Raw genomic sequence first — 22,255 nt, forward strand, 5'->3', positions numbered from 1 at the left:
TGGAGGAATGATTCAAGAATAATGTCTATTTTAAATACAAAAAATAGACCAATGTTCTCTGAATAAGTGGTTGCCTAAACATTTATGATTCATATTACCTTTTCAAGCTTTGAAATTTCATATACAAGTTATGGCATTGTTGCCTAACAATAAAAAAGTTGCTGGCAGATTTATCTACATTTTTAAGCTTAGAAATATTTATTAGCACTTACACTTACACATTTAGCTATGTCGGCCATTATAAAGCACAAAAAATATACATATACAACAACAACAACAACAACAACAACAATAATAATAATAATAATAATAATAATAATAAAGAATAGCAATTGTAAAGATCGAAGGATGTAGATGTTGTGCTACTTTCTTTATAGATATTGACTTTGATAGCATATACAATAATTTGATATTAATTGAAGATGAAGAAAAGTTACTTGATAAGAGAAGAAAGAGGACAGGCGATGGGGAGGAAATGAGGAATAATGGGCGAGGGCAAAAAAGGAATGTACTTGTAAAGGGGAAAAAAAGCCAGTGGCTTATCTTTGAAAACCAATGTTCCAATAACTTTTATAAGCCTAAAAGCCACAAGCCCAAAAATCAAAACAAACACTAAAGGAGCTTTTATTCTTTAACATCCGATCAAAGTCAAGCTATAAGCCTACAAAAAAAAGCTAGGCACACTTTTAAAAACTTGTCATTGAATAAAGAAATGAAAAGTATCTTTTGGATACAACTGCATTCAACCTATCTTAGGAGAAAAACACAATACGAACAGTTTTAAGTTATGCCGCTTGTATGATAAAAGAAAACATTAAACTAAAGAAATTGTAGGGCTTTACCCTTAAAAAGGGAGCCCTTCCAGAAATTCTCGACGGCTAAGGCAGAACCAAAGCCGAGGAGGGGGTTTGGAAATAGTTTTCAACCAGCAATTGACGCGCCTCGGTGTTACCTCATTAGCTGCGTCATTGCCCCAAGCGCAAAGATGCCTTTCCCCACGGCCCAGCCCCCTTGTTTTATACACCTCTTTCTCTCCACTGCTTTGTTCACTCTACCGATGTGGGAGTAAACTCACATTTACATATTTTCCACTTTCAAACCAATTAACTCCTTTAAATTTCAATTTTCTGTGATTCATCTCTTTTCACAAATCTATCTCTATCTGCCATTACCTACCTACCTATCTTATAGCTTTCTTTGATCATGATTTCATTAGGATCTCTTCTGTTACAAAAACATATTCTTTACTAAAAATACTTTCATTAGATTCTACAACTTCTTTGTTACAGGGGATTTCTCCAACTTTTTTTACTTTGGAGTGATAAGGGAAATTTTTATTGGTTCAAATTCGTCAGCCAGTTTCGAAGATTGCACACACACAGTTGTTAAGAAGCACATACTTAACATTCTATATGAAAACTTCCCATAAATATAGTAGCATCAAAGGTAGAAGTTTCAAAAATGATATAACTTATTCACTGAATGAGAAGTAGTTACATCTATTTGTTAGTTTGTTGCAACTTATCATATCCAACATGTTACTATTAATTTATGAGAATATTAATTAACTTGACTTGAGGGAACCTACTTGAATTGTAATAAAAACAGCTTTGAGCTTTTGGCAAGGCACCGAAAAGATTCTACAATTTTTACACTAACTATACTTCTTTTTTGATTTGAAGATATCAAGGCTTGATATCGATGTCCCTTGAAGACGACATTGTTCCTGCCTTTACATATCGACCACCACCATGTTAGATATATAGCTTCCAATATTACTTTGTACCTTTTGGTCACCAGCATCTCATTGATCCAAAGCAAAACATCCAGAGGATTAACTGTTGGAATAGGAGTTTGAATCCAGGATTCAGTTAACTTTCTCGTTTCACCATATGGTTTTGCAATTTACAGATGTGTGGTTCGTGTTTTCTGGTCCATCTGCACATAGAGGATACATGATAGATTGGATTCCTATACCTTTGAGGCTTACTGGCATAGGTTGAGACGTTGAGTCGAGTAGGAATACAATCACGTGACAATCTCCACCAAAAAATATTCACTTTCTTGGGTACCAAAGGATTCCAAGTTGTGGACACATTTTCTCAGGGGAGTAACAAAAGATCTGAGTTGCATCCGATGTCACAATTAAGAGTTGTAAAGCTTCACAGCCACCACCAACTGGACGCCTCCAGTCCCAAACCCACTTGTTGAGCTCAAATCGATCAGCTACGTATCAATCTGAACATTTGTCAAGCTAATAATCTAGGAAATCTAGTAGCCAAAGTCTAGTTACCCACCCATATGGATTTTCCAAAATCATTGTGAAATTTTATCCCTCGTAATGATTCAAAAGTGCAGGGTCTCCAAAGGGCAAAGCCTATTTCATTCAAACAGGGTAAGTAGATGATCACTAAAAGGGCAACTACTCCTAATAATAAACTTGAAATACATATCTAAAAACTAGAAACCATGAAAATGGTCAGTGGATAATCACACTTGACACTACTGCTAACTTCATTCTCTTGTTCTCCAAAGGAAAATCAAATTAAACAAAAAATTTCTCACTATTTCTTTATGTTCCCCCTCCCAAACGCAACCAAAGCACCGACTGCATCCTGTAATTGACACCGACATGGCATAAGAATTATAATCTTAATTTTCTGTTCTACAATTGTCATAAAGAACGTACATAGTATTTATCTGAAGCAAATAAACCTATGTGAAACTCTCTGAATGTTGGTCAATGAAGGTCTCTTGCTCTTGGTGCCGCTTTCTATCAAAACCTCCAGTAGATCAGTCCGAAACCATGCACAGATGCACTTTATGATATTTGTCCTTAATCATATGTTATTTTGTTTTATAAACACACCATACGCACGAGTATTTAGTGTTATTGAAGTTATATGAATCCTGAACATAAAAAAGCGACTAATAATGAGGGTTTGGTTCTTCTCATGTTGGCTCCAGCATGATAGTTTTGTAAAGGCCAATATGATATCCCATTCCTACCTCTCATATTCAAGCCAAAATGCTATCCAAATTTCTGACATATCATATTACCCCAACATGAATTTCAAGAATCCACTTGTAAAAATCAACGGAGACTACAGTGTAGTACGAGTAACAAAATATACCACAAATTCATCACTTTCCCAGGCCAAAAGATGAAACACTGACCAGGTTAAATTATAGCTATATTTCAAAAATTGCAGCTTGAAAACAATTTGGTGATAACCATGATGGATCAGACGTAAACACTAAACAATTGGCAGGATGATAAAGCATTAGAAACGATGAAATCAGACAAAGACTGAGAGAGAAACACCTCCGGATTAAAAGTTATGGGTACTTTTGGTCAGATCTAAAGATCTCAAAAAGTCTGGTATTGAACCAAAATTTTTTGTTCAAATGGATGAAAAAAACACATCAAACACTTGCAACCAGGCTGAAGCTAGAACCCAATTCAATCCTTTTGCATGAATATACATATCATAAACCAAGACATTTTCGATCATCCTGATTCCCATATAAGCAAATGTCAAACTTCCCAAAGTGAAAAATCAAAATCTACCCTTGCCATCCATACTTGATAACAAATAGCTATGATAAATCATTAAATCTTCAACATATAAGACTTTAGGTTCTGGTCATAACAAGAAGGGGTGGTGAAAGTGACGAGTAATGTAAAAAGATATCATGTGTCCAAATGTAGACTACCACACTCAAAATTACAGTAACAAAAAGTAAAAATTCAAACCAAATATGAGAATTAATCAAGTAGACAGTAATAGACCAACTCATATCTAACAGGTAACTAAAGCAGCTTCCATGAGCCGCAAAAGACCTTAAGAGACAATAAGCAACAAGACTTTCAAGTATGAACCAAAGCAAACAAGACTTTCAAGTATGAACCAAAGCATCAAAGTCCTGTAAATTTATCAGTAGACAAAACTGATCATCTCGCATCGTGATTATATCCAACATTAGTGATACCGAAAAAGTAACAAAACCTGAATAGCTATATTTTAAGACTCCGTGTAAAAAATCAACAGAGACTACTGTGTAGTAACATAATATACAAAAATTCCTCACTTACCCAGGCCAAAAGATGAGACACGGACCAGGTTAAATTATAGCTATATTTCAAAAACTGAAGCTAGAAAAGGATGTGGCGATAAGCTGATAACCATTATCATGATGTGATCAGAAGCCAACACAATAAACTATTGGCAGGAAGCATTGGAAAGTAGAAACGATGAAATCAGACAGACCCAAAGAGAAACACCTTTCAATGGAAAGTTCAGGCACCAGCTTTTGTTTTACTAACAAATTACATTGAAGAAATCATACATTGCAGTTACTTTTGGTCAGATCTAATATACACAAAATGTCTGGTAATAAACTTTAAATTTTATCTCAAATGAATGAAAAAAAAAAACATCACACACTTGTAACCAGGCTGAATCTAGAACCCAATTCAATCCTTTTGCATGGATTTAGATATAAACCAAGACATTTTCAATCATCCTGATTCCCATATGACCAATCGTCAGAAACTTCCCAAAGTGAAAAATCAAAAAGAGCATTTGATGTACACAACACAAGCAAGCTAAACAATAAAAAAAAAATGATGTTGGCACCAAACCTACCCTTGCCATCCATACTTAATAACGAACAACTATGAATCTATGATAGAAATCTTCAACTTATAATGCTTTAGGTTCTGATCAAAACAAGGGGTAGTGACAGTGATTAGTAATGTAAAAAGATATCATGTGCCCAAATGTAGAGTGTAGACTGCCACACTCAAAATTACGTAAACAAGAAAGTCTAAAACCAAACCAAATATGCGAATTAAGCAAGTAGACAGTAATAGAACAACTTATATCTAACAGGTAACTATAAGCAGCTTCCATAGGATGATCTGCAAAAGACCTTAACAAACGGTTAAGTCTGGTTGCTTGAGAAGCAACAAGACTATCAAAGTATAAGCAAAAGCATCAAAGTCCAGTAAACTTATCAGTATATGTAGTTAACCAAAACTTTTCCTACTAGACAAAACTGATCATCTTGAATTGTGATCATATCCAACATTAGTGATACCGAAACCATGGTGTCAAACAAACTAAATCAAAGTAACAAAACCTGGAAATGTATCCAAATGAAACAATACCATTTAAGCTACATCACAGCCATCTTCACCTCTACAAAAAAAACCTAACTTCAACACATGTCTACCAGTCTACCTTACAACTACTCCTTTCCAAACACTGTCAACACGAATAAAACATCAAACTTAAAAATATTTCTCATGGGCTATTCAGTTTACCGCATAATTAAAGGAAACAACTATACAGCCAACCGTAACAATCTCAGTTGCACAGGCAGCTCAAAAATCACACACTGATTACATAAAGCTAGCAACAGACATATACCAGCACAAACAAACGTGTTTGTTTGGATAATGGCCATTGATATAAGAAACTTCGATATACATTATATCTCATATATATCTAAAACGTGTCATGTTATGATCAACCAACAATAAGTATATAAAATGCGAGAAAAGAACAGAAAAATAAGCGAATAACGAAAAATTAATCCAAAAACTCATATCATCATGATAAAAATCTGATAAGCTTCAAAATTCAACAGTAGTAGTGAAGTGAAAAAAAACTAACAGCAAACTATTATTCCGAAAAGCAAACAGAAACAACTGATGGCAGATGATGACACTGTTTGTGAAGAAGAGGAGGAATACTACTATTTAGATCTCTGCCTCATCTTTCGGCGCTTCCTCTTCAATCTCCTCATTCTCTTCTTCTTCCACTATACATACAATAGCAACATCTTCATTATAACAATCAATTAATCAACTAACATAAATATAAATAGATAATAAAGAAACCATACCTTGGCTCTCATGGTGATCGAATTTTCTGATCCGATTTGGAGAAACCCCTATCCGACGGTTAAATATTATTATTATTATGAGAGATGAAACTGGGGGGTCTATTTTAGGGAAACTCTAGTTCTTACTGGGCTGATGGTTTGAAAGGCCCTATATGGTTGGGCTTTCTATCTAGTTTTAGGCCGATCTGTTTTGAATACATTTGCGCGCTTATTTTGGTCCTAAATTCCTGTTCCTAATTACAGGCTAGAAAAAAAAGAATTATATTAAAGTTTATTACATTAATGGGTGAGTACAGTGAGTCATCGGATATGGGTTTAAACGGTGTGAGCTTTGAGTATCAAAACAGTATATCGGATGAGATGATTTCCACCCACTAACCCTTTTATTGTAGTACTAATATGTAAAAGTTTTTATGGATGAAGTCTCATTTTTCGGAGTTTAGGTACCAAAAATGGTTAAGCGTCCATTAGCAAAAGACAGCTTGTTTTAAACGTAAGTTACTAACACCGTATCGAAGATATATTTATACCCTACATCATTGAAAAAAATAATTATTAGATAATATTTTTAAAAAATGGTAATTTTTTTTACTTGTCCGCGGTGCAATAATTATTAAACTTAAAATACTGTAATTAATTTGTGTCCTCATCATTTCATTCCTACCTTTTTTATTTAGAATCAATGCATTGATCCATTATTATATTTGATTCACACCTGTCAATAAATAAATAAATATATATATATATATATATATTCACCATTTTTCTCTCATATACATGATATACCTTTGTGACAATATGAAAAACTAGCATTACTTTTAAAAAATAACAAAATATAAAAAGAAAAAATTGCCTTCCATGGTTTGTCTAGCTCATGCACCATCGTTGAGATTGAGAAAAAAAAAAAAAAAAACAAAGACATTGTAATCAAAATTAACCAAAATCTTTTTACCAAGGAACGTACTCTTGTTTTTTACTTCTTCTATAGCTAGGCTTGACCAAGACACTACTTTCATCAATCTTATATATACATGTACACGTTTAATATAATGTGGTCCCTTTATCTAATTAGCTTTTTGAAGTAATGGTTATTTTTTGCTAAGAAGCCGACAAATAATATTGACTTTTATACCAAGTAATCCTACATATATAGGTAAAGTCCAATTTTATACTTTGACAAGAAAAAACCTATATTGTTAAAGAAACCGGTAGAAATAAAACACTATCATCTCCTTGACGAGTCTCCCTTAGTTTTCTCTTTTGATTTAATTTTAGGACTTAAGACACATAATTTATAATTAAATTTGTCACTCAGCTCCCACCTTTTCTACAATCATATATACATAGGAGCTGATAATTAACATGACGATATGACATCATTCTTGGGTATCATATCTAGCTAATCCATAGATTTACCACTAAACCTATTGAAAGCGAAATGAGAGTGTTCTGGTTGTTACCTTTTTCATAAGTATACACGTTTATAAAACATAAACCAATTAAGTAAGTATGACTTCAAGATCGAAAATGACAATGATAACATGATGATCGCATCATTATCAAAGAAATTAATTTATGTGTTCTGTTCTTACTTCTTTTTTTTTATTATTTATTTTTTTCTCCCGTATATATGGCTAAAGAATATATTTTGTCACGTAAAGAAGTTGCCTAACTAAAAACTGGGACACCCCACAATGGGCGTGGGTCTAAGTCGCGATTTAAATGGTACATTTAAATGTATACTTTAATCCACCATGAATGCAAGTATGGTCATCTCCATCCACCAATATGCATCATACTTGTCACGTTTGTGGTTCTTATGTCCCATTAAACCCATACACACAAATACAAGAAACAAAATCTTTTTTTTTTTTTGTCTTGGTCTTTTTGTATATATATCTCACTTTTTAAAGTTCATTACTAAACAGCAATAATAACTTTCGTTTATATTTAAATGTCTTTGATGATTTGATAGGCAGTGGGTTCGTTGCTTTCATGTCTAATCATCCATTCACGACATTCATTTTAATACTGTGTATAGGATAAAGTTTTTCTAAGTTAAACTCTATTATTTAAACATTAACGGATAATGATAAATTAACCTAATTGGTGTGCCTAAAATATGTCTAATAGTAAGATGATAGGATGTTGAAAAATCAGAGGGCAAGATTAGGAAAGAGAATTGGTGGAATCCACATGTCAAATTCTTAAGGTTTTAGGTTAATTTTTAGGCATATGAGTTAGGTTAATCAATCATTTTCCAACACTAATTCTTTAATTGCCTATATATTTTATTCGTGTAGGTATCTAATTCCTTGTTTATTAACCTAAGAGATTAATGTATCATGAAAAGCCAGATTATCTTTGCGATCCAATGAAGATAGGATTGTTGAATATTTCTAGAAACAGCATTTGTACGTTGAGAAAATTATCTAACCTATAGAACTGAAGAAATTGAACATTATAATTAATAAGTTATACTTTATCGATTAATCTGCATTACATTGCTAAAAAAAAGTTTAAAAGGGAAAAAAAAAAGAAGAGAATTAGCCGATCGAGTCAAACAGGTGAGTCGACTAGTAGTGCCGCTCTGCAAATAGGACAGCTAGAATGAGTGGTGAGCCATTTATCTACACATTCACAGTGATAAGCATGACAACATATTGGCAAAACTTTCACTTTCTCCCCTTCTTCAAATACTCCAAGACATATACAGCACTCTGCTTCACTGGCCGTCTCAGAATCAGTAGACGGCCGATGATGCAGAGTGATAGGAAGGCTATTAATCATAGCCGAATCCAAACCATGCGGCCGAGGTATTGGCCGCGCATGTTGTGACAACGTGGCAGTGTCTGCCACGGTAGCAGAGGACGTAGAAGACCGACACATCCAACGTGCATATAGAAACAAAAGCGTGATCACTATTATAGTCGAAAAGAGTACAATGATAAAGAAGAGTGTACGTCCACGAATTTGAAAGTTTTTATCGTCAAGCTCATTGTATCGCCAATGAAATGTTTGCGAGTCTTGTCGTGTAGTCATTGAGACAGTCGTGTGGCGGATGTGGGCACGGAGTATTGGCATGGGTTTGGGGTGGTCAGGATGGTTTGGGTTTGGGTTTGAGATAGAGTGGGGAAGAGATGTTGTGGGAAGGGGTTGGGTATAAATAATATAATGAAAAAGTGAAAAAGGTTAAAGAGAAATAACAAGCTGGTTAAAGTAAAGGGAGTGTAGGTGTAAATATATATATAAATAACGAGAGTAGCGTGAATGTCGCGATTTTGGAAAGCAAACATGTGATCCCGAAAGTAACTCATATATGTCTCTACACTTGCTTATCATATAAAGAGCGCCTCTCTTCTCTCTCTTGTTTTTTTAGAGCCTAAAAAATGATAGGTATTGAGATTGATATATATATATATATGCTTATATAGTTAAGTTAAACTTCTAATTTATGGTGTGGATCGATCCCAAAGACACTTTGTTGTTACTTTTTATAGTTTATATTATTGATATCTTATATGCGTATGATATGATAAATTTTTAATGTAAATGTATGAATTACATGCGAATATCGAGAGATATAACATCTTAACTTGTTCTATGCACTAGATAGTCTATTCCTTGATGAGCAGATTCCCATTAAAACCTTTAATGAATTGGAAAAAAAAAACTTAACTTGATAAAGCTCGAATTTGAAACCCTAAACTCAGATAGTAAAACTCCATAACTGATCAGCTTAAAGCAAATCAATAGCCAATACACATAAATGTTAATAATTCATTTGAGAAGGTGTCAATACATAGTTCTAAATGAGTTAAGTTATTCAGTTTCTACTCGAAATGGGCTGCTGCTTAACTCTAGATATCGCACCCGTCATAAATTTTGTGATTCAAAGTACCTTGCCGGCTTGCCCTATAAACAATTGGTAGTTTGATAGTACATAAGTGGGATTTATTTAACTACTTTCTGTTGGACTTACGTAGTTGTGACCTTCACCGATCATATATCAGTCCGATATGATAATTGACAAATAATTGAAATCCTTATGTCGGTAAATATACGATGAGCGTATTTACTATTAATGACATAATATAGGGTTTCCCATTAGGTGATTAGAATTAAAGAGACTTATAATGCACATCACACAAAACACCAAGGGGGCTAAGTGTAAATGTTATGATTATAAATATAACCTAATCAAGTCATTTGTGACTAATGAATTACTAATCACGCCCCCCCTTTAATTGTGTGTGTGTTTTCTCTCTAATCTTCTTCCCCATCTAACCTATAATCACCTTAATTTGGGAACCAATCTCAATGACAAGAATGCTGAATCAACTAACAGGTTCCTCAGGATCTTCATGTTAGTAATCTTAATCATGTTTTCATTATATTTATAATACGAATCATTATTTTTTCCTAACACTTTCTTTATGCAACAATGATATGATGACAGTATCTAAAAAACAAATAAGAAATATATATATATGATTCAATTCGATCAAATTAGTTATTTAATTTGTTTGTTTTTAATAACATTTGATTAGTCTTGGGGTGACACAAAAGATAACATGTATTCATCACATATAATTTTAAAAATTAGAATTTTAAACTTCTATATCGTACCGACCAATGTTTCATACCTTTTTGTTAACTTCGATATATTCTAAACGTGATTTTGCTGCAAATGCCATATATGGTATCCGTCTGTTTACGTTTGGATGTTAATTAAAGCGTCATTATGTCATATTTGGGTCTGAGTTAGGCAAATACATGAGGGTATGTAGTTATACCTTATACATGAATTATATGTGGGTCAAATTATCAAATGCGGTCAATAAAAAACTTATGTGACATGAAAATACGGACATCAAGTGTGGTTGAGATTTTAGTAACACGCTAAAAATTAATGTTAATAATTTAAAATTTGGTAACATTTGTTGAAAGGTATATAGACAAAATACTAATTAAAAACCACAAATCGATCGTTTCACAATAATTATAAACATGTTGTCGTTTATTTTATGTCATGATCCTTTAGACTTAGCATCAGCTTTATACACTATTTTATTAATTAGCTAGTAATAAAGTAAAAGTGTAAAACATCTAAATCATTAGCTAGTTCATAATTAACTTGTAGTGACATATACCATACGCGAATGTCAAACATATATTTTTTTAACTACATCCGTGATAAAGAGCCCTTCGATCGACGAGCACATCCCTATTAAAATACTTGAGTAAGAAAACTTTACTTTGTTAAGACTCAAACTTAAAACCTTAAAATGCAAAATTTAGATGTTTTTATCACTTATGTGGTCAATAAATCTGCTTTGCTGCTTAATCTATACAATTTTTATACAATATTTTCTTCAAAATATAAAACAAAATGTATGCATTATAATAACTTTGACTATTAAAATCAGTCATAATAGGTGGTTTATTACTCATGCGGACTATAGTTGAAAAAACATATCTCATGGACCATGTCATAAAAGCCATAAACCAACGCAGGTTTATCACTTTAAAGTTGTGTTTGGACTTTGGAGAAAGACACTTGCACCAACATATATAGAGACGTCAAATCAATTTTATTCACAAAGAAAAGCATTATAATAGAGAGAAGAAAAAATGAATTTTAACGGTTTCTCATTGAATATTGCAACTTTTTCCTGCAATAGAAAACTAGAGAGGAACTTTAAACCAACCAATAATGAGAAAGAAAGAAGAGACACACACGAGATGCAAATGATCTCAAAACGAAAAAAATAAAATATATGGAGATTTTTACTCGTATTTATTTTTTGTTACTTAGACATATATGATACGTGTCGAATATTTGAAAGAGTTTGGTGGCGCTACCAATTTCTTCTCCCGTCGAGCCCGGGTCCACAATTGCTCACTACCTCACTCGTTTTATAAAATTTGCATATATAGAAATTTCTTAATAATAAATCTTCAACGTTTTAGCTAACAAAATTTGAAATTGAAATATTTTTTATAAAAGTAATGGTTTGTTTAATAAATATTTATTGTCATATACAACATTACATTATGAGTTAAGGGGGGGGGGGGGGGGGGGGGGGGGGGGGGGGGCAAGGAGAGGGTTGAGGGAGATGGGGGCGAGTTGCGAGAGAGCTGGAGAGCTTCGGCTACAAGTCCGGCGAGTTGAGCGCGAGCTGGGTCGGGCGAGATGGGAGCTCGCCAAGAGTTGGAGAAGAAAGGGGCCAGAAGTGACAAGTTGGTGAAACTTCTTGTAACCGTTGGAGGACTAGGAGGGGAAGAAAGAGGAAGCCAGGGGCCAGAAGTGGCAAGTATATGAAAGTTCTTTATTTTTTTTTTATTTTCTTATATATTTTACCCATTTAAACTTCCAAAAACACAACACACACTTCATATAAATTCTTAAAATGACATTTATTATTTAAAAGAGTACATTACAACATAATTAAAGTACTTAACATTACAACATATTGAACACTTATTTTTTTGTTCGTAAACTGTTTCGGCATTTATGATCAAATGGTTCAAGTTGATGACCGTATCAGCAAGTTCTTCCATAGTTTTTTCAATCTTGTCGATCTTACCCTGCAAATAAGTAAAGTATTGACACTCAAGATTAGTACAATGCCCGGTTTGTATATAATGATTTCTTTTTACACCATTGCCTCTTCGCCTTTAGTTTTCGACCAATGGCAACAAGTTCTTCTTTGAACATTCGGTGGTCGTGGATATCAGCCATGATACTGTCATTTATTTGATCGACAGTCATTGGTGGTTTTCGGTTATGGGCATTTGATGAAGAAGCCATTTCAGATATATAGAAGTTTGAGTTTTGATCTGAAATCTTTTATAAGGTCCCAGTATTTATAGGTAGATTTCAAAGACGCTCCTCCAACGTTCAAAATTCAAAATATTTACACTTTCAGTCCCTCTAACGTTTGAATTCAAAATATTTACACTTTTAGCCCCTTAAACGACCAAAAACTCAAAAACATTTACACTTATAGTCCCTGAACGGCTACCTGGATTGTCATTCTATAAATAGAAACTTACAGCACAATTTAGATTCATCATCAACTCTAAATTTTATTCTTTTACAAAGTCACTCACTCATTCTAACCAAATGGCGTCCTCATCATCAAAACACAATGGTCACCGACCTCATCTGACCGAAGATGAGATGAAAACACGAATCATGACCGATATCAAAGAGGACACCCTCCTTCAAACTGATCTCTCCAGGGTCCTGGGTTACCTACGCAAGAAAAGACGACAATACGAGCAATATGTTGCTATTATAGAAGCACCAGGCCGCAAGGTCTCGAAGCACGAAGAGACATATTCTTTGTTTCTGCAGGATGAGATCAAGAGGGTGAAGGGGGTGGTCAATGATGTTTTTCAGGCGGGTCACACGTTGGGTGACCAATGCACTTGAGCCGAATCGTACCACGACAATTGCGAGGAAGACAAAACAACGGATGAAGTCAAATGCCCGGAACACGACAAGTGGTGGCTCAACGAACGCGCGTACCGTGGATTAGAAAATATGTCAATCAATGATGATGAGAATCAAGAGTAGTTATGTTTTTTTTTTAAGTTATGCATTATGTGTTTTTATTACGTACGTATGTGTTTTTACTTTTAAAATGTAATGTTTTTAAGTGTTATGTAATATTTGGCTATTAATAAAAGTTATAAATTAAAAAGGGTTAGTTATGTAAAGTTTATAAAGTTAAGGATAAATTATTAAAATGTGAAGAAAAGGTTGGGAGTTTCGGATGCCACTAAAAAAAGGTTGAAAAAAGGTTGGAGGGTTGAAATGAGGTGGAGTAATTTGATTGGATAAAATTGAGGGTTGAGAGAGTTGAGCTCTCCGGCTCCCTCCCCCTAAGTATCATCATAACTATAAAACTTATTATCCACAAACTCCTAAATTTGCAAACTATAAATTGATATTTCAAAAAATTCCTAAACACTTCAACCATTATTTTCCAAAAACTTTCTTTACGTAACGGTTAATATTTTATCGAAAACTGGTGATCGGGAGATTTAGATGTCCAAAGATAAATTATTCTGGATATAAATTATTTTGTATATAAAGTTATTCTAATCTAATAAATTCCTTCAACCAATTCCATGCATGACCTAATTAATATAAAAGTTTCATGGCCGATTCTGTTAATAGCATTTTTCAGTGGATTCCATGTTGGTTTTATTGAATAAGTGGACACTTTTTTTGTTATATTCAAGTTTGCTTTTATGATTTTCCTTTTATAAAGAATTGAAAGAAAGCTAGATAGATCGAAAAATTTGCATCCTATCAATAAAACCATCCACCATTATAATCTTAATTTGAAAAATATATGAACCTTCCAAGCTATTCCGTTTATTTTATATTGCACAACAGTATTTTCTAATTTTATATAGGTGCATGTGAATATGAAATTGAAACAAAAAAAAGGAAAAAATAAAAATAAATTGATGGGAAACCTCTTATCACATGTATCATCTTGATAGCAAGAGCTAGCAATGCACATAACTCATGCTCGGTAAATTACCATTTCCCCACATGGATCACGCAATATAGTTTATCTACTTGGTTTTACAAAGTTTTAAACCTATAACCTCTAGCATTCATCTGTAGACTCATGTGATCCCATAATGATGGTACCACTCGAGTTTCACCCCATTGGTCGGTAACATGAATATGAAATTTAAGGGAGCCATTTACTTTTGGAATCTCACCTAACCAGGTTTTGAACCTGATACGTTGGTAAAAACTAGGGGTGTTCCAAATTATTCGATCCGATTTTATCCAAAAAATTCAAATGTTCGGAATTTCAAACTCAGATAGTGATTTTTGAAAATTTTGAATATTTCAGATATCTGACAATATCATCGAAAAACGTATTCTTAAAAAAGTTTCAATATCTTTGTTTTAATATCCTAAAATATTTGAACAATCTATTTTCAAGATCAAAAAATATCTGAAAGAATCCAAAGACATTTCTTTTTTATTTACGTTCAAATATACGTACGATTTTGGATATGTGTTCGGATAATGAAATCCAGTATCCAAAGGTTCATATTACCGAATTCAGATATATTCGATTCTGAATACCCCAAACAAAAACTACTTACATCCCTTCATACTAATCCTCAAACAATTGCATTTGATTTAGGTTCCAAACTACTCCTCATACTTACTACTATAAAATATTTATTTTTCAAGAAAAATGATGAAAGCGCATAAGCGTTGTATATTTGGGATATTTGGATCACATGTGTTATGGATATGATCACACATGTAGTTTGTTGAATAAATATGTTATATATTTTGACTTGCGATGGTAGGATCACATGTATGTTTTGAAATATGATCAACATGGTTCTTTGAACAAATGTGTTGTTCGATCGATGTGATATGGTTACATGTATGGTTCGTTGTACAAATGTGTTATATTTACATATGTAATTGGCTTTGTGCAATGAATCTTTACTTACAAGCATTACAAACCCCTATATTGGATCAAGGATCGGAAAGGATGGTATGCTAGTTTTTTCTTTTCTTTCGTAAGATTATGTTTAATTGATAAAGCATCATGTTCCAAAGACCATTAGAGCCCCCCCCCCCCCCCCCCCCCCCGGGTACCCGACCTCCGGACATGACACATGTTTGAAGGGGGCACAAGATCGTTGAAAAATTTCTATATATATTGCATATGTATAAGTATAATGCATGTGTTACTCGTATATAAATAAAAATATTTGATTCCAATAACAAGCTAATGACTGAATTATAAATATTATGATTTTGCTACTGTTATAAAGTCTCATTTATCAAAAAATTGCGTATATATTTTAATTTTCTAAAAGCTATGGGGCATATTTTATCCCGACTTGGCCTGGGTACTCAAATCTTTAGGGTCGTCACTGCTAAAGACTAGTAGTGTTTCTTACTTATAGTCACAACTCAAAACCTAATCTTGACATTCATCAAACTATAAGGGTGTGTTTGGTAGGAGGAAATGAAGGTAAAGAAATGGAAATGATTTAATTTCCAATGTTTGGTACGCAAGAGAAATGATGATGCAGAGAAATGCAATTTCTCGGAGAAATTTGTTCTTTGTATTTTTATTTCCACTCCTTTTGTGGGGAAATGGGTTTTATTAACAAACATTTCTTCGTGTATTATTACTGAGAAATTGAGATGGCATTTAAAAAACAAGGTATAAAAGACAAAGTCACGTGGTTTGTACATTCCACGCATATCAAAAAGCTCTGATCCAAGTTCTCTCTCACTTTCTATTAATTAAAATTCACCTCTAGTATACTTTCAATCTCCGACATCATCTGCTCGTCCCTTTCATTGATCATAGTATGATATTCTGTCATCTCCCTTCCTCACCTTGCTTCAGGTTTTACACTTATGTGTTGGGATTTTGGTTTTATTTTGATTTGAGATTTACATAGCTTTTTTTATTAGTTTCCTGGTCCATGAATTAATTAGATTCACCCATTTCCATTTTGATTCGGATTTAAAATGCAATGTTAATTTATGACATATATCACACGAATTGCAACAATCTTTATTATACAAATTGCGCAGTATCAATTTGGGATGTATCACTCTTGTATTAATTGATGTTCAGCTTTCTGGCAACATATGAGTTGGGTAGTTCCTCCTATGAATGTTCAAGTTTTCTCAAGAAAAAAGGGATATTTGTGCTATGAATTTGATGTTGATCGAATCAATTTATTAGTATAAGAAGCTTCAATGAAAAAGTTGAAGAAAAAACAAGCTTTTGTAAAACTTTGCTTTTTCATTTCTCTAATTATACCAAACACAAGAAATGATTTTTGTTTATTTCTCTGGTTATTTCTCTATTAGTACCAAACAAAGGAATTCATTAAATTTCTCACTTAATTTCATTTCTCTCAATTTCATTTCTCTGTTTCATTTCATTTCTCTAAATTTCTCCCTACCAAACGTGTCCTAAGAAGCACCCCAAAAATACTTGAAAAAACCTAATGAAGCCTGGCGATTTCATAAAAAAGGGTGTAAAAGTGGTCATGTTAAGAGTAAGAAGAGAATTATACAATAATGATGTGATCTAACCATCGCATTATAATATAATTTGACCTCCACAATCCATTCTATCAACTTTATGGCTAACGAAAACATGGCAGAAAAGATTTATTTTGTGTTTTGTTATACTTAAATAATGATATAGAACTATAGATCTCCATTGGTTAGTACGTAATATAGATTTTTGCAATGATACAAACATTTTGACCAGAACCTCTAACATTTTAGCTTGTTCCATAAATTCTGTTGATGTTTACATCAATTCATCTAAATGATCTAATAAAATGCATGGGAATTCTTGTTGTAACTGCTAAAAGATTATAGGGAACGAGCTATTCATGGGGATTTTAATTTCCAATTGATAGTTAATTAATTTGTATTTATAAAATTACAATTGTATCCTTACACATATTAATAAAATATTAATTATCGTAGTTCTCGACATTTATTTAGTTCTCATTTTAACTTTTGACTATGACGGATCTAGAAAATAAAATTGTCCGGGCAAAAAAAATTCTTTAATAACATCCCATTAATTTGAAGTGTTATTAAAAAACAATTTACAAGTTGCAAAACATAACAAAACCAACTTTTAGACACAAAGTTAACTTCTATTTCACGAAAATAAACGAAAAAAAAGTTTAAAAGAAACAAAATAAAGAAAAAGAGAAGCAACGAAACTAATTTTGGTAAGGGGCATTCAAATTTTGGAGTAAGGACACGTGTCATTTTACTCATGAAAGTTTATGTTTTCTCAATATAAAATAAGACAACTAGTTGAATGAATTTTTGTCAAATAGGGGGCATTACCCCCGGTCATCTAGTGCTACATGATTTTCCAGAATGTTGATCCCTAGCTTCATCACAAGTTTAATTTTAGAATCGAGCCTCATGAGATTTACTTTTGTATGTCATTAGTATACTCATGGCATTATATATATCAAAGTGATCATAATTATGCCCGATAAACCAGTGATGAAACAATAGCTGAATGATCGATTAAGCGCCTATTTAATCAATCGAGTGTAAGCTAGAGGAAACTTAGGATGAATTGAAGAGTGAAGACACAACATGACCATTACACTTTTGGCTAATATAGCAGATTAGCAAGTAGCAACAAATCTTTGAAGCCATCGTAAGATGCCCTCATGGGGGAAATTACATATATCTGTTTCAAAATCGGGTTATGAACTTTCTCTATTTTTCGGGTGAATTGTAAAGGACAGCCCCAACCAACTAGTACTTTTGATACCTAAAACTTTTTGGTTTGCTTTCCCCTAATGAACATAGTCCGCAAAAACTAATATGTCACTAATCACATGTTTAATATGGGATTCTTATTAGATCGATGTTATACTACGATTGCTTTTTTTGTTCATACTTAATGCTTGCCATTAAAAGATGTTATAGTCATTTTCATCCTACATCTTGTCATCTTCTACTAATTACTTAATTAACGATATTAACTTTTTCACTTGTATAGCTTAAAATATATCAATACGAATTAAATCTATAAACCAACTCTATATGTTAAGGACATTTGTGACACGATCAGCAAATCTTCCAAATTAAAAGATAGATAGAGATTTGTTATTTTAATGTCCTACATTAATCGTTTATTTTTCTTTACTTAGTACCAATAATTTAATTAGATTAACATTTTGTACTAGTCAAATAATTTTAAGGGATTTTAATCACTGGAAGACCAATGTACTTTTCAATTTGTACACGATTGTCCATTATATTTTTTATTGATGAGGTTTACCTACAAACTTTTTTTTTATATACACGGTTGACTTAGTTGACCGGTTTACCGGTTATAGTCGGTTAATGAAGCTGACATGGATTCACAATGACAGGTTTAATATTTGGAAAACTAATGTACTTTTCCTTTTCTACATGGCTGACCATTGAGCTTTTTTAATTGATTTGTATTACCAACAAACTCTTAAAATTTATACATGGTTGACCCAAATCTTAAAAAATGGTTATTTCTCATACTCAAATCTTCAAAACTGTTTCTCTCTCTAAAAAGAAAACCCATAAATTTTAATGAAAAAAAAAAACAAAAGACTTTTCTAAAAAAAATCCCAACACTTATATACATGTTGTAGTAGAAAACATTTGATTCAGAAATTTGTCCCATTTGATTGACAATCTGGTAGATAATCAGAAATTTGTCAAACGAATAGTTGACTCATTCGGCATTTACATTATCAATTTCAAACTCACATTCTTAAGTCAGATAAAAAAATATCTTATACACTCACCTTTGTTCGCCTGCAAGAAATTCAAACATCTCGTCGGAAAATTCAAAATCGACATTTTCTCTCTCGTTTTTTCGAATTGAAACTCGAAATTTGTACCAAAACACTCGAAATTAAAATCTGCACAAACCCTAACCAACATAAATACGAATTACAATTTCCGGTGACTTAGGGGTTAGTGGTTGGATTTTATTTTTTTTTGATTAAAACTTATGGGTTTTCTTTTTAGAGAAAGAAGCAACTTTGAAAATTTGAGTATAAGAGAGAACAAACTTTGAATATTTGAGTCAACCATGTATAAATTTTAAGAGTTTGTTGGTAATACACATCAATAAAAAAAAAGTTCAAGGGGCAACCATGTACAAATAGGGATGGCAAACAAACCCGTACCCGATGGAGAAATCCGAAACCCGACATTTTTGGGCCGAGTTCGGGTCCAGGTTAGCGGCTCTAGGGCCGGGTATGGGGATTATTTTAATTTTTCTAGCGGGTCCGGGTCTGGGTCCGGGGATGGTTTTAAATAAAAACTTGTATACCCGACCCGTATACCCGAAACCTGCCCAAAACCCGTATACCCGGCCCGTATATATTATATCACATAAAAATAATACTAATATGCATACATTTAAGCATCTTCGAGTCCACCACTTTCACTGTGAATACGTGTAGTTCATACATGAAATCTATAAGTAATATATTTTCTGTTACCTGCTATATGTGGGGTTTATAAATATGGCTATCTGTTTCTTTTTCTATCCGAATGCACAAATATATAACACATATCATACTTATGGAGTTATGGAGTTGTAAAATGTAATTTTATACAAACGCCTATAAGCAACCTCATTTGGAAGGGAACTCCAAAACAAAGTGATGACGTATCCTCCCAACGATACACGGGACCTAACTCTATGGTATGAAGGGTCATCCGTCATGAAGGCTTTTACAAATAACATAACGAGATAAGGTTCATTCTTCTACAAATTCGGGATTTGGCCTTATCATTTCTGATCAATAACTAAGGAAATTATATCTCCAGCCTAAGACTTAGGAAACCCTAAGTCGCCTACTTGTTCTCCAAGAATATCTTCCTCTATATAAAGAGAATTACGGAGGCCACTAAAGGCATGCAAAACCATACACAAACCACAAATAAGCTCATTTGGCGTAAAGAGGCAAAACTCTACCACTTGGGAATCGCCAATAAACAACCTTATTCACCTTAAATCAACCACCACTCTAACCTCGGATTCGGTGCATAAACATTTGGCGCCATCCGTGGGACCCTACACTCAGATCCCACCACCACTTTGAATCCTGTTTTTTGTATCGAGTCAAGGAGAATGGCTGATGTCTTGCCAGGATTTGGGCAGAGCTCTCAGCAAACAACTGAGAATCAACCTGCTAGGAACTCTCCACCCAGGCCTGGGCCGACGACTGAAACGCCAGCCAACGACGATCAACACATCGATCGTCGTGAGGGGGAGAATACTGGGCGCCCAGTACAGACACCAGGCGGACAAGGAGGATTTGCGCGGGGGTCTTCATCAGGAACCCCACAGCTATTCGAACCAGATTATATTCTTCGAAACTATAGCCACATCAACCATACCATCAGGTACCTCCGGAGCACTGGAGCGCTCGATAGTGTCACCAGGTTTTAAACTTCGACGGCGAGACCGAAAATAAATATGACGCCTACACTCCCCCTAGGGGACTCCGGTGGTACCCTCGGATGCCGAGATCCCAAGTCAGGACCGACTACGGGTTTGGATTAGGAAGTGAGGGACTTCAGCCTAGAACCCCTCCGCATCACGTAACACCGGAAGGAGAGGGGGCCTCAAGACAAGATTACTTAGCCTCCGGGGCCAGCGCTCAAGCAAATGTTCCCCCGAGGTCAGCAGAACCCATGGCCCCACAGGCAACTCCACCACAGTCAGGACCTGCCCCGGCAAGACCAGACGCAACGAATGGCACTCCTTCGGGACATAGCATCCCGCAAGGACCCTTGGGACAAGTCTTCCCAGGGCCTTCGGGACAAGTCTTCCCAGGACCTTTGGGACAAGCTTTCCCAAGACCTTCGGGGCAAGCCTTCCTGGGACTTGGGCAGGTCCCCCCGGGACCCTCGGGACACACCGGACCATCAGGACAGAACCTCTCGGGACCTTCAGGTCATGTTTTCCAAGGATCTTTGAACCAAACGTTTCAAGGCCATACTGGCCAAAGCCATTTGGCATCCTCGACCCAAGTTCCCCAAGGACCTGCGGCACAAAGTTACCAAATACCTCAGGGTCAAGGTTACGGAGGCGTGAACGGTCCTGCAACGCATCAGTACCCCTCAGGCACTTACGGGGCCCACCCCTCAGGAGGAATGCATGGTAACCAACAAACAAGACAAGCACAACAATATTATGCATCACAATTTACCGTACCGCCACAAGGGGTCCCACAGGGCAGCAGTATGCTATGCCACCTCCCGGACCATACGGCCCGCACGGTTGGGGGGCCCCGTATAACAGAACGCCCTGGAACTACAGTTAGTCGGAGAAAGCACAGAAAATTCACCATTCGTGGCCTGGATACAAAATTACCCACTCCCGAAGGACCTGAAGTACCCTTCCCATTTGGGGACATACAAAGGAAAAAGCGACCCCGACGACTTCCTAGAAGCATTTGAGGGGGCGGCAGAGATGAAGGTCTGGAATGTACCGACTGCGTGCAGAATGTTTAGGTATGCACTTGAAGGAGACGCCAGAGAATGGCTGAAGAGCGTCACAAAAGGATCCATCGTCAGCTTTGATGACCTTAAAGTGAAATTTAGAGCCCATTTCAGCTAGCAGAAAAAGCATAAGAAAATTCATGTGGTCGCCCATGGGATAAAACAAAAGGAAACAAAGGGTTGCAGAACATTTATGGATCGATTCACCACGGAGACAGAGGATATTGTGGACCTTCCTGAGTCACAAAGGATATCCGGACT

At 34.7% G+C, this 22,255-nt stretch overlaps 2 protein-coding genes, 1 long non-coding RNA gene and 1 other non-coding gene across 4 annotated transcripts; 1 reads left to right on the plus strand and 3 right to left on the minus strand.

The window, feature by feature from the left end:
* Positions 1 to 834: 834 nt before the first annotated feature.
* Positions 835 to 987, minus strand: LOC122606348. Its single transcript, XR_006324865.1, has one exon. It is a non-coding gene; the product is annotated as a U4 spliceosomal RNA (small nuclear RNA).
* Positions 988 to 5,597: 4,610 nt separating this feature from the next.
* On the minus strand, positions 5,598 to 6,021 carry LOC122605984. The gene is made up of 2 exons (XR_006324777.1): positions 5,914 to 6,021; positions 5,598 to 5,829 (listed from the first exon to the last, which is right to left on the minus strand). It is a non-coding gene; the product is annotated as an uncharacterized LOC122605984 (long non-coding RNA).
* Positions 6,022 to 8,359: 2,338 nt separating this feature from the next.
* On the minus strand, positions 8,360 to 9,056 carry LOC122606222 (RING-H2 finger protein ATL66). Its single transcript, XM_043779184.1, has one exon. The coding sequence runs from the start codon at positions 8,995 to 8,997 to the stop codon at positions 8,473 to 8,475; it is 525 nt and encodes a 174-aa protein (XP_043635119.1). The 5' UTR covers positions 8,998 to 9,056; the 3' UTR covers positions 8,360 to 8,472.
* An 11,954-nt stretch (positions 9,057 to 21,010) lies between these two features.
* Positions 21,011 to 21,952, plus strand: LOC122604929 (pre-mRNA 3' end processing protein WDR33-like). Its single transcript, XM_043777787.1, has one exon. It carries the CDS (start codon positions 21,011 to 21,013, stop codon positions 21,950 to 21,952), a length of 942 nt encoding a protein of 313 aa, XP_043633722.1.
* The last annotated feature ends 303 nt before the right edge of the window (positions 21,953 to 22,255 follow it).

This window comes from Erigeron canadensis, chromosome 6, assembly GCF_010389155.1.
Source record: "Erigeron canadensis isolate Cc75 chromosome 6, C_canadensis_v1, whole genome shotgun sequence".
NCBI lineage: Eukaryota > Viridiplantae > Streptophyta > Magnoliopsida > Asterales > Asteraceae > Erigeron > Erigeron canadensis.

What these genes read in the sequence shown, in the direction of transcription:
- LOC122606222 (XM_043779184.1), bottom strand. Translation starts at nt 8,997, where the DNA reads ATGCCAATACTCCGTGCCCACATCCGCCACACGACTGTCTCAATGACT.
- LOC122604929 (XM_043777787.1), top strand. Translation starts at nt 21,011, where the DNA reads ATGCCGAGATCCCAAGTCAGGACCGACTACGGGTTTGGATTAGGAAGT.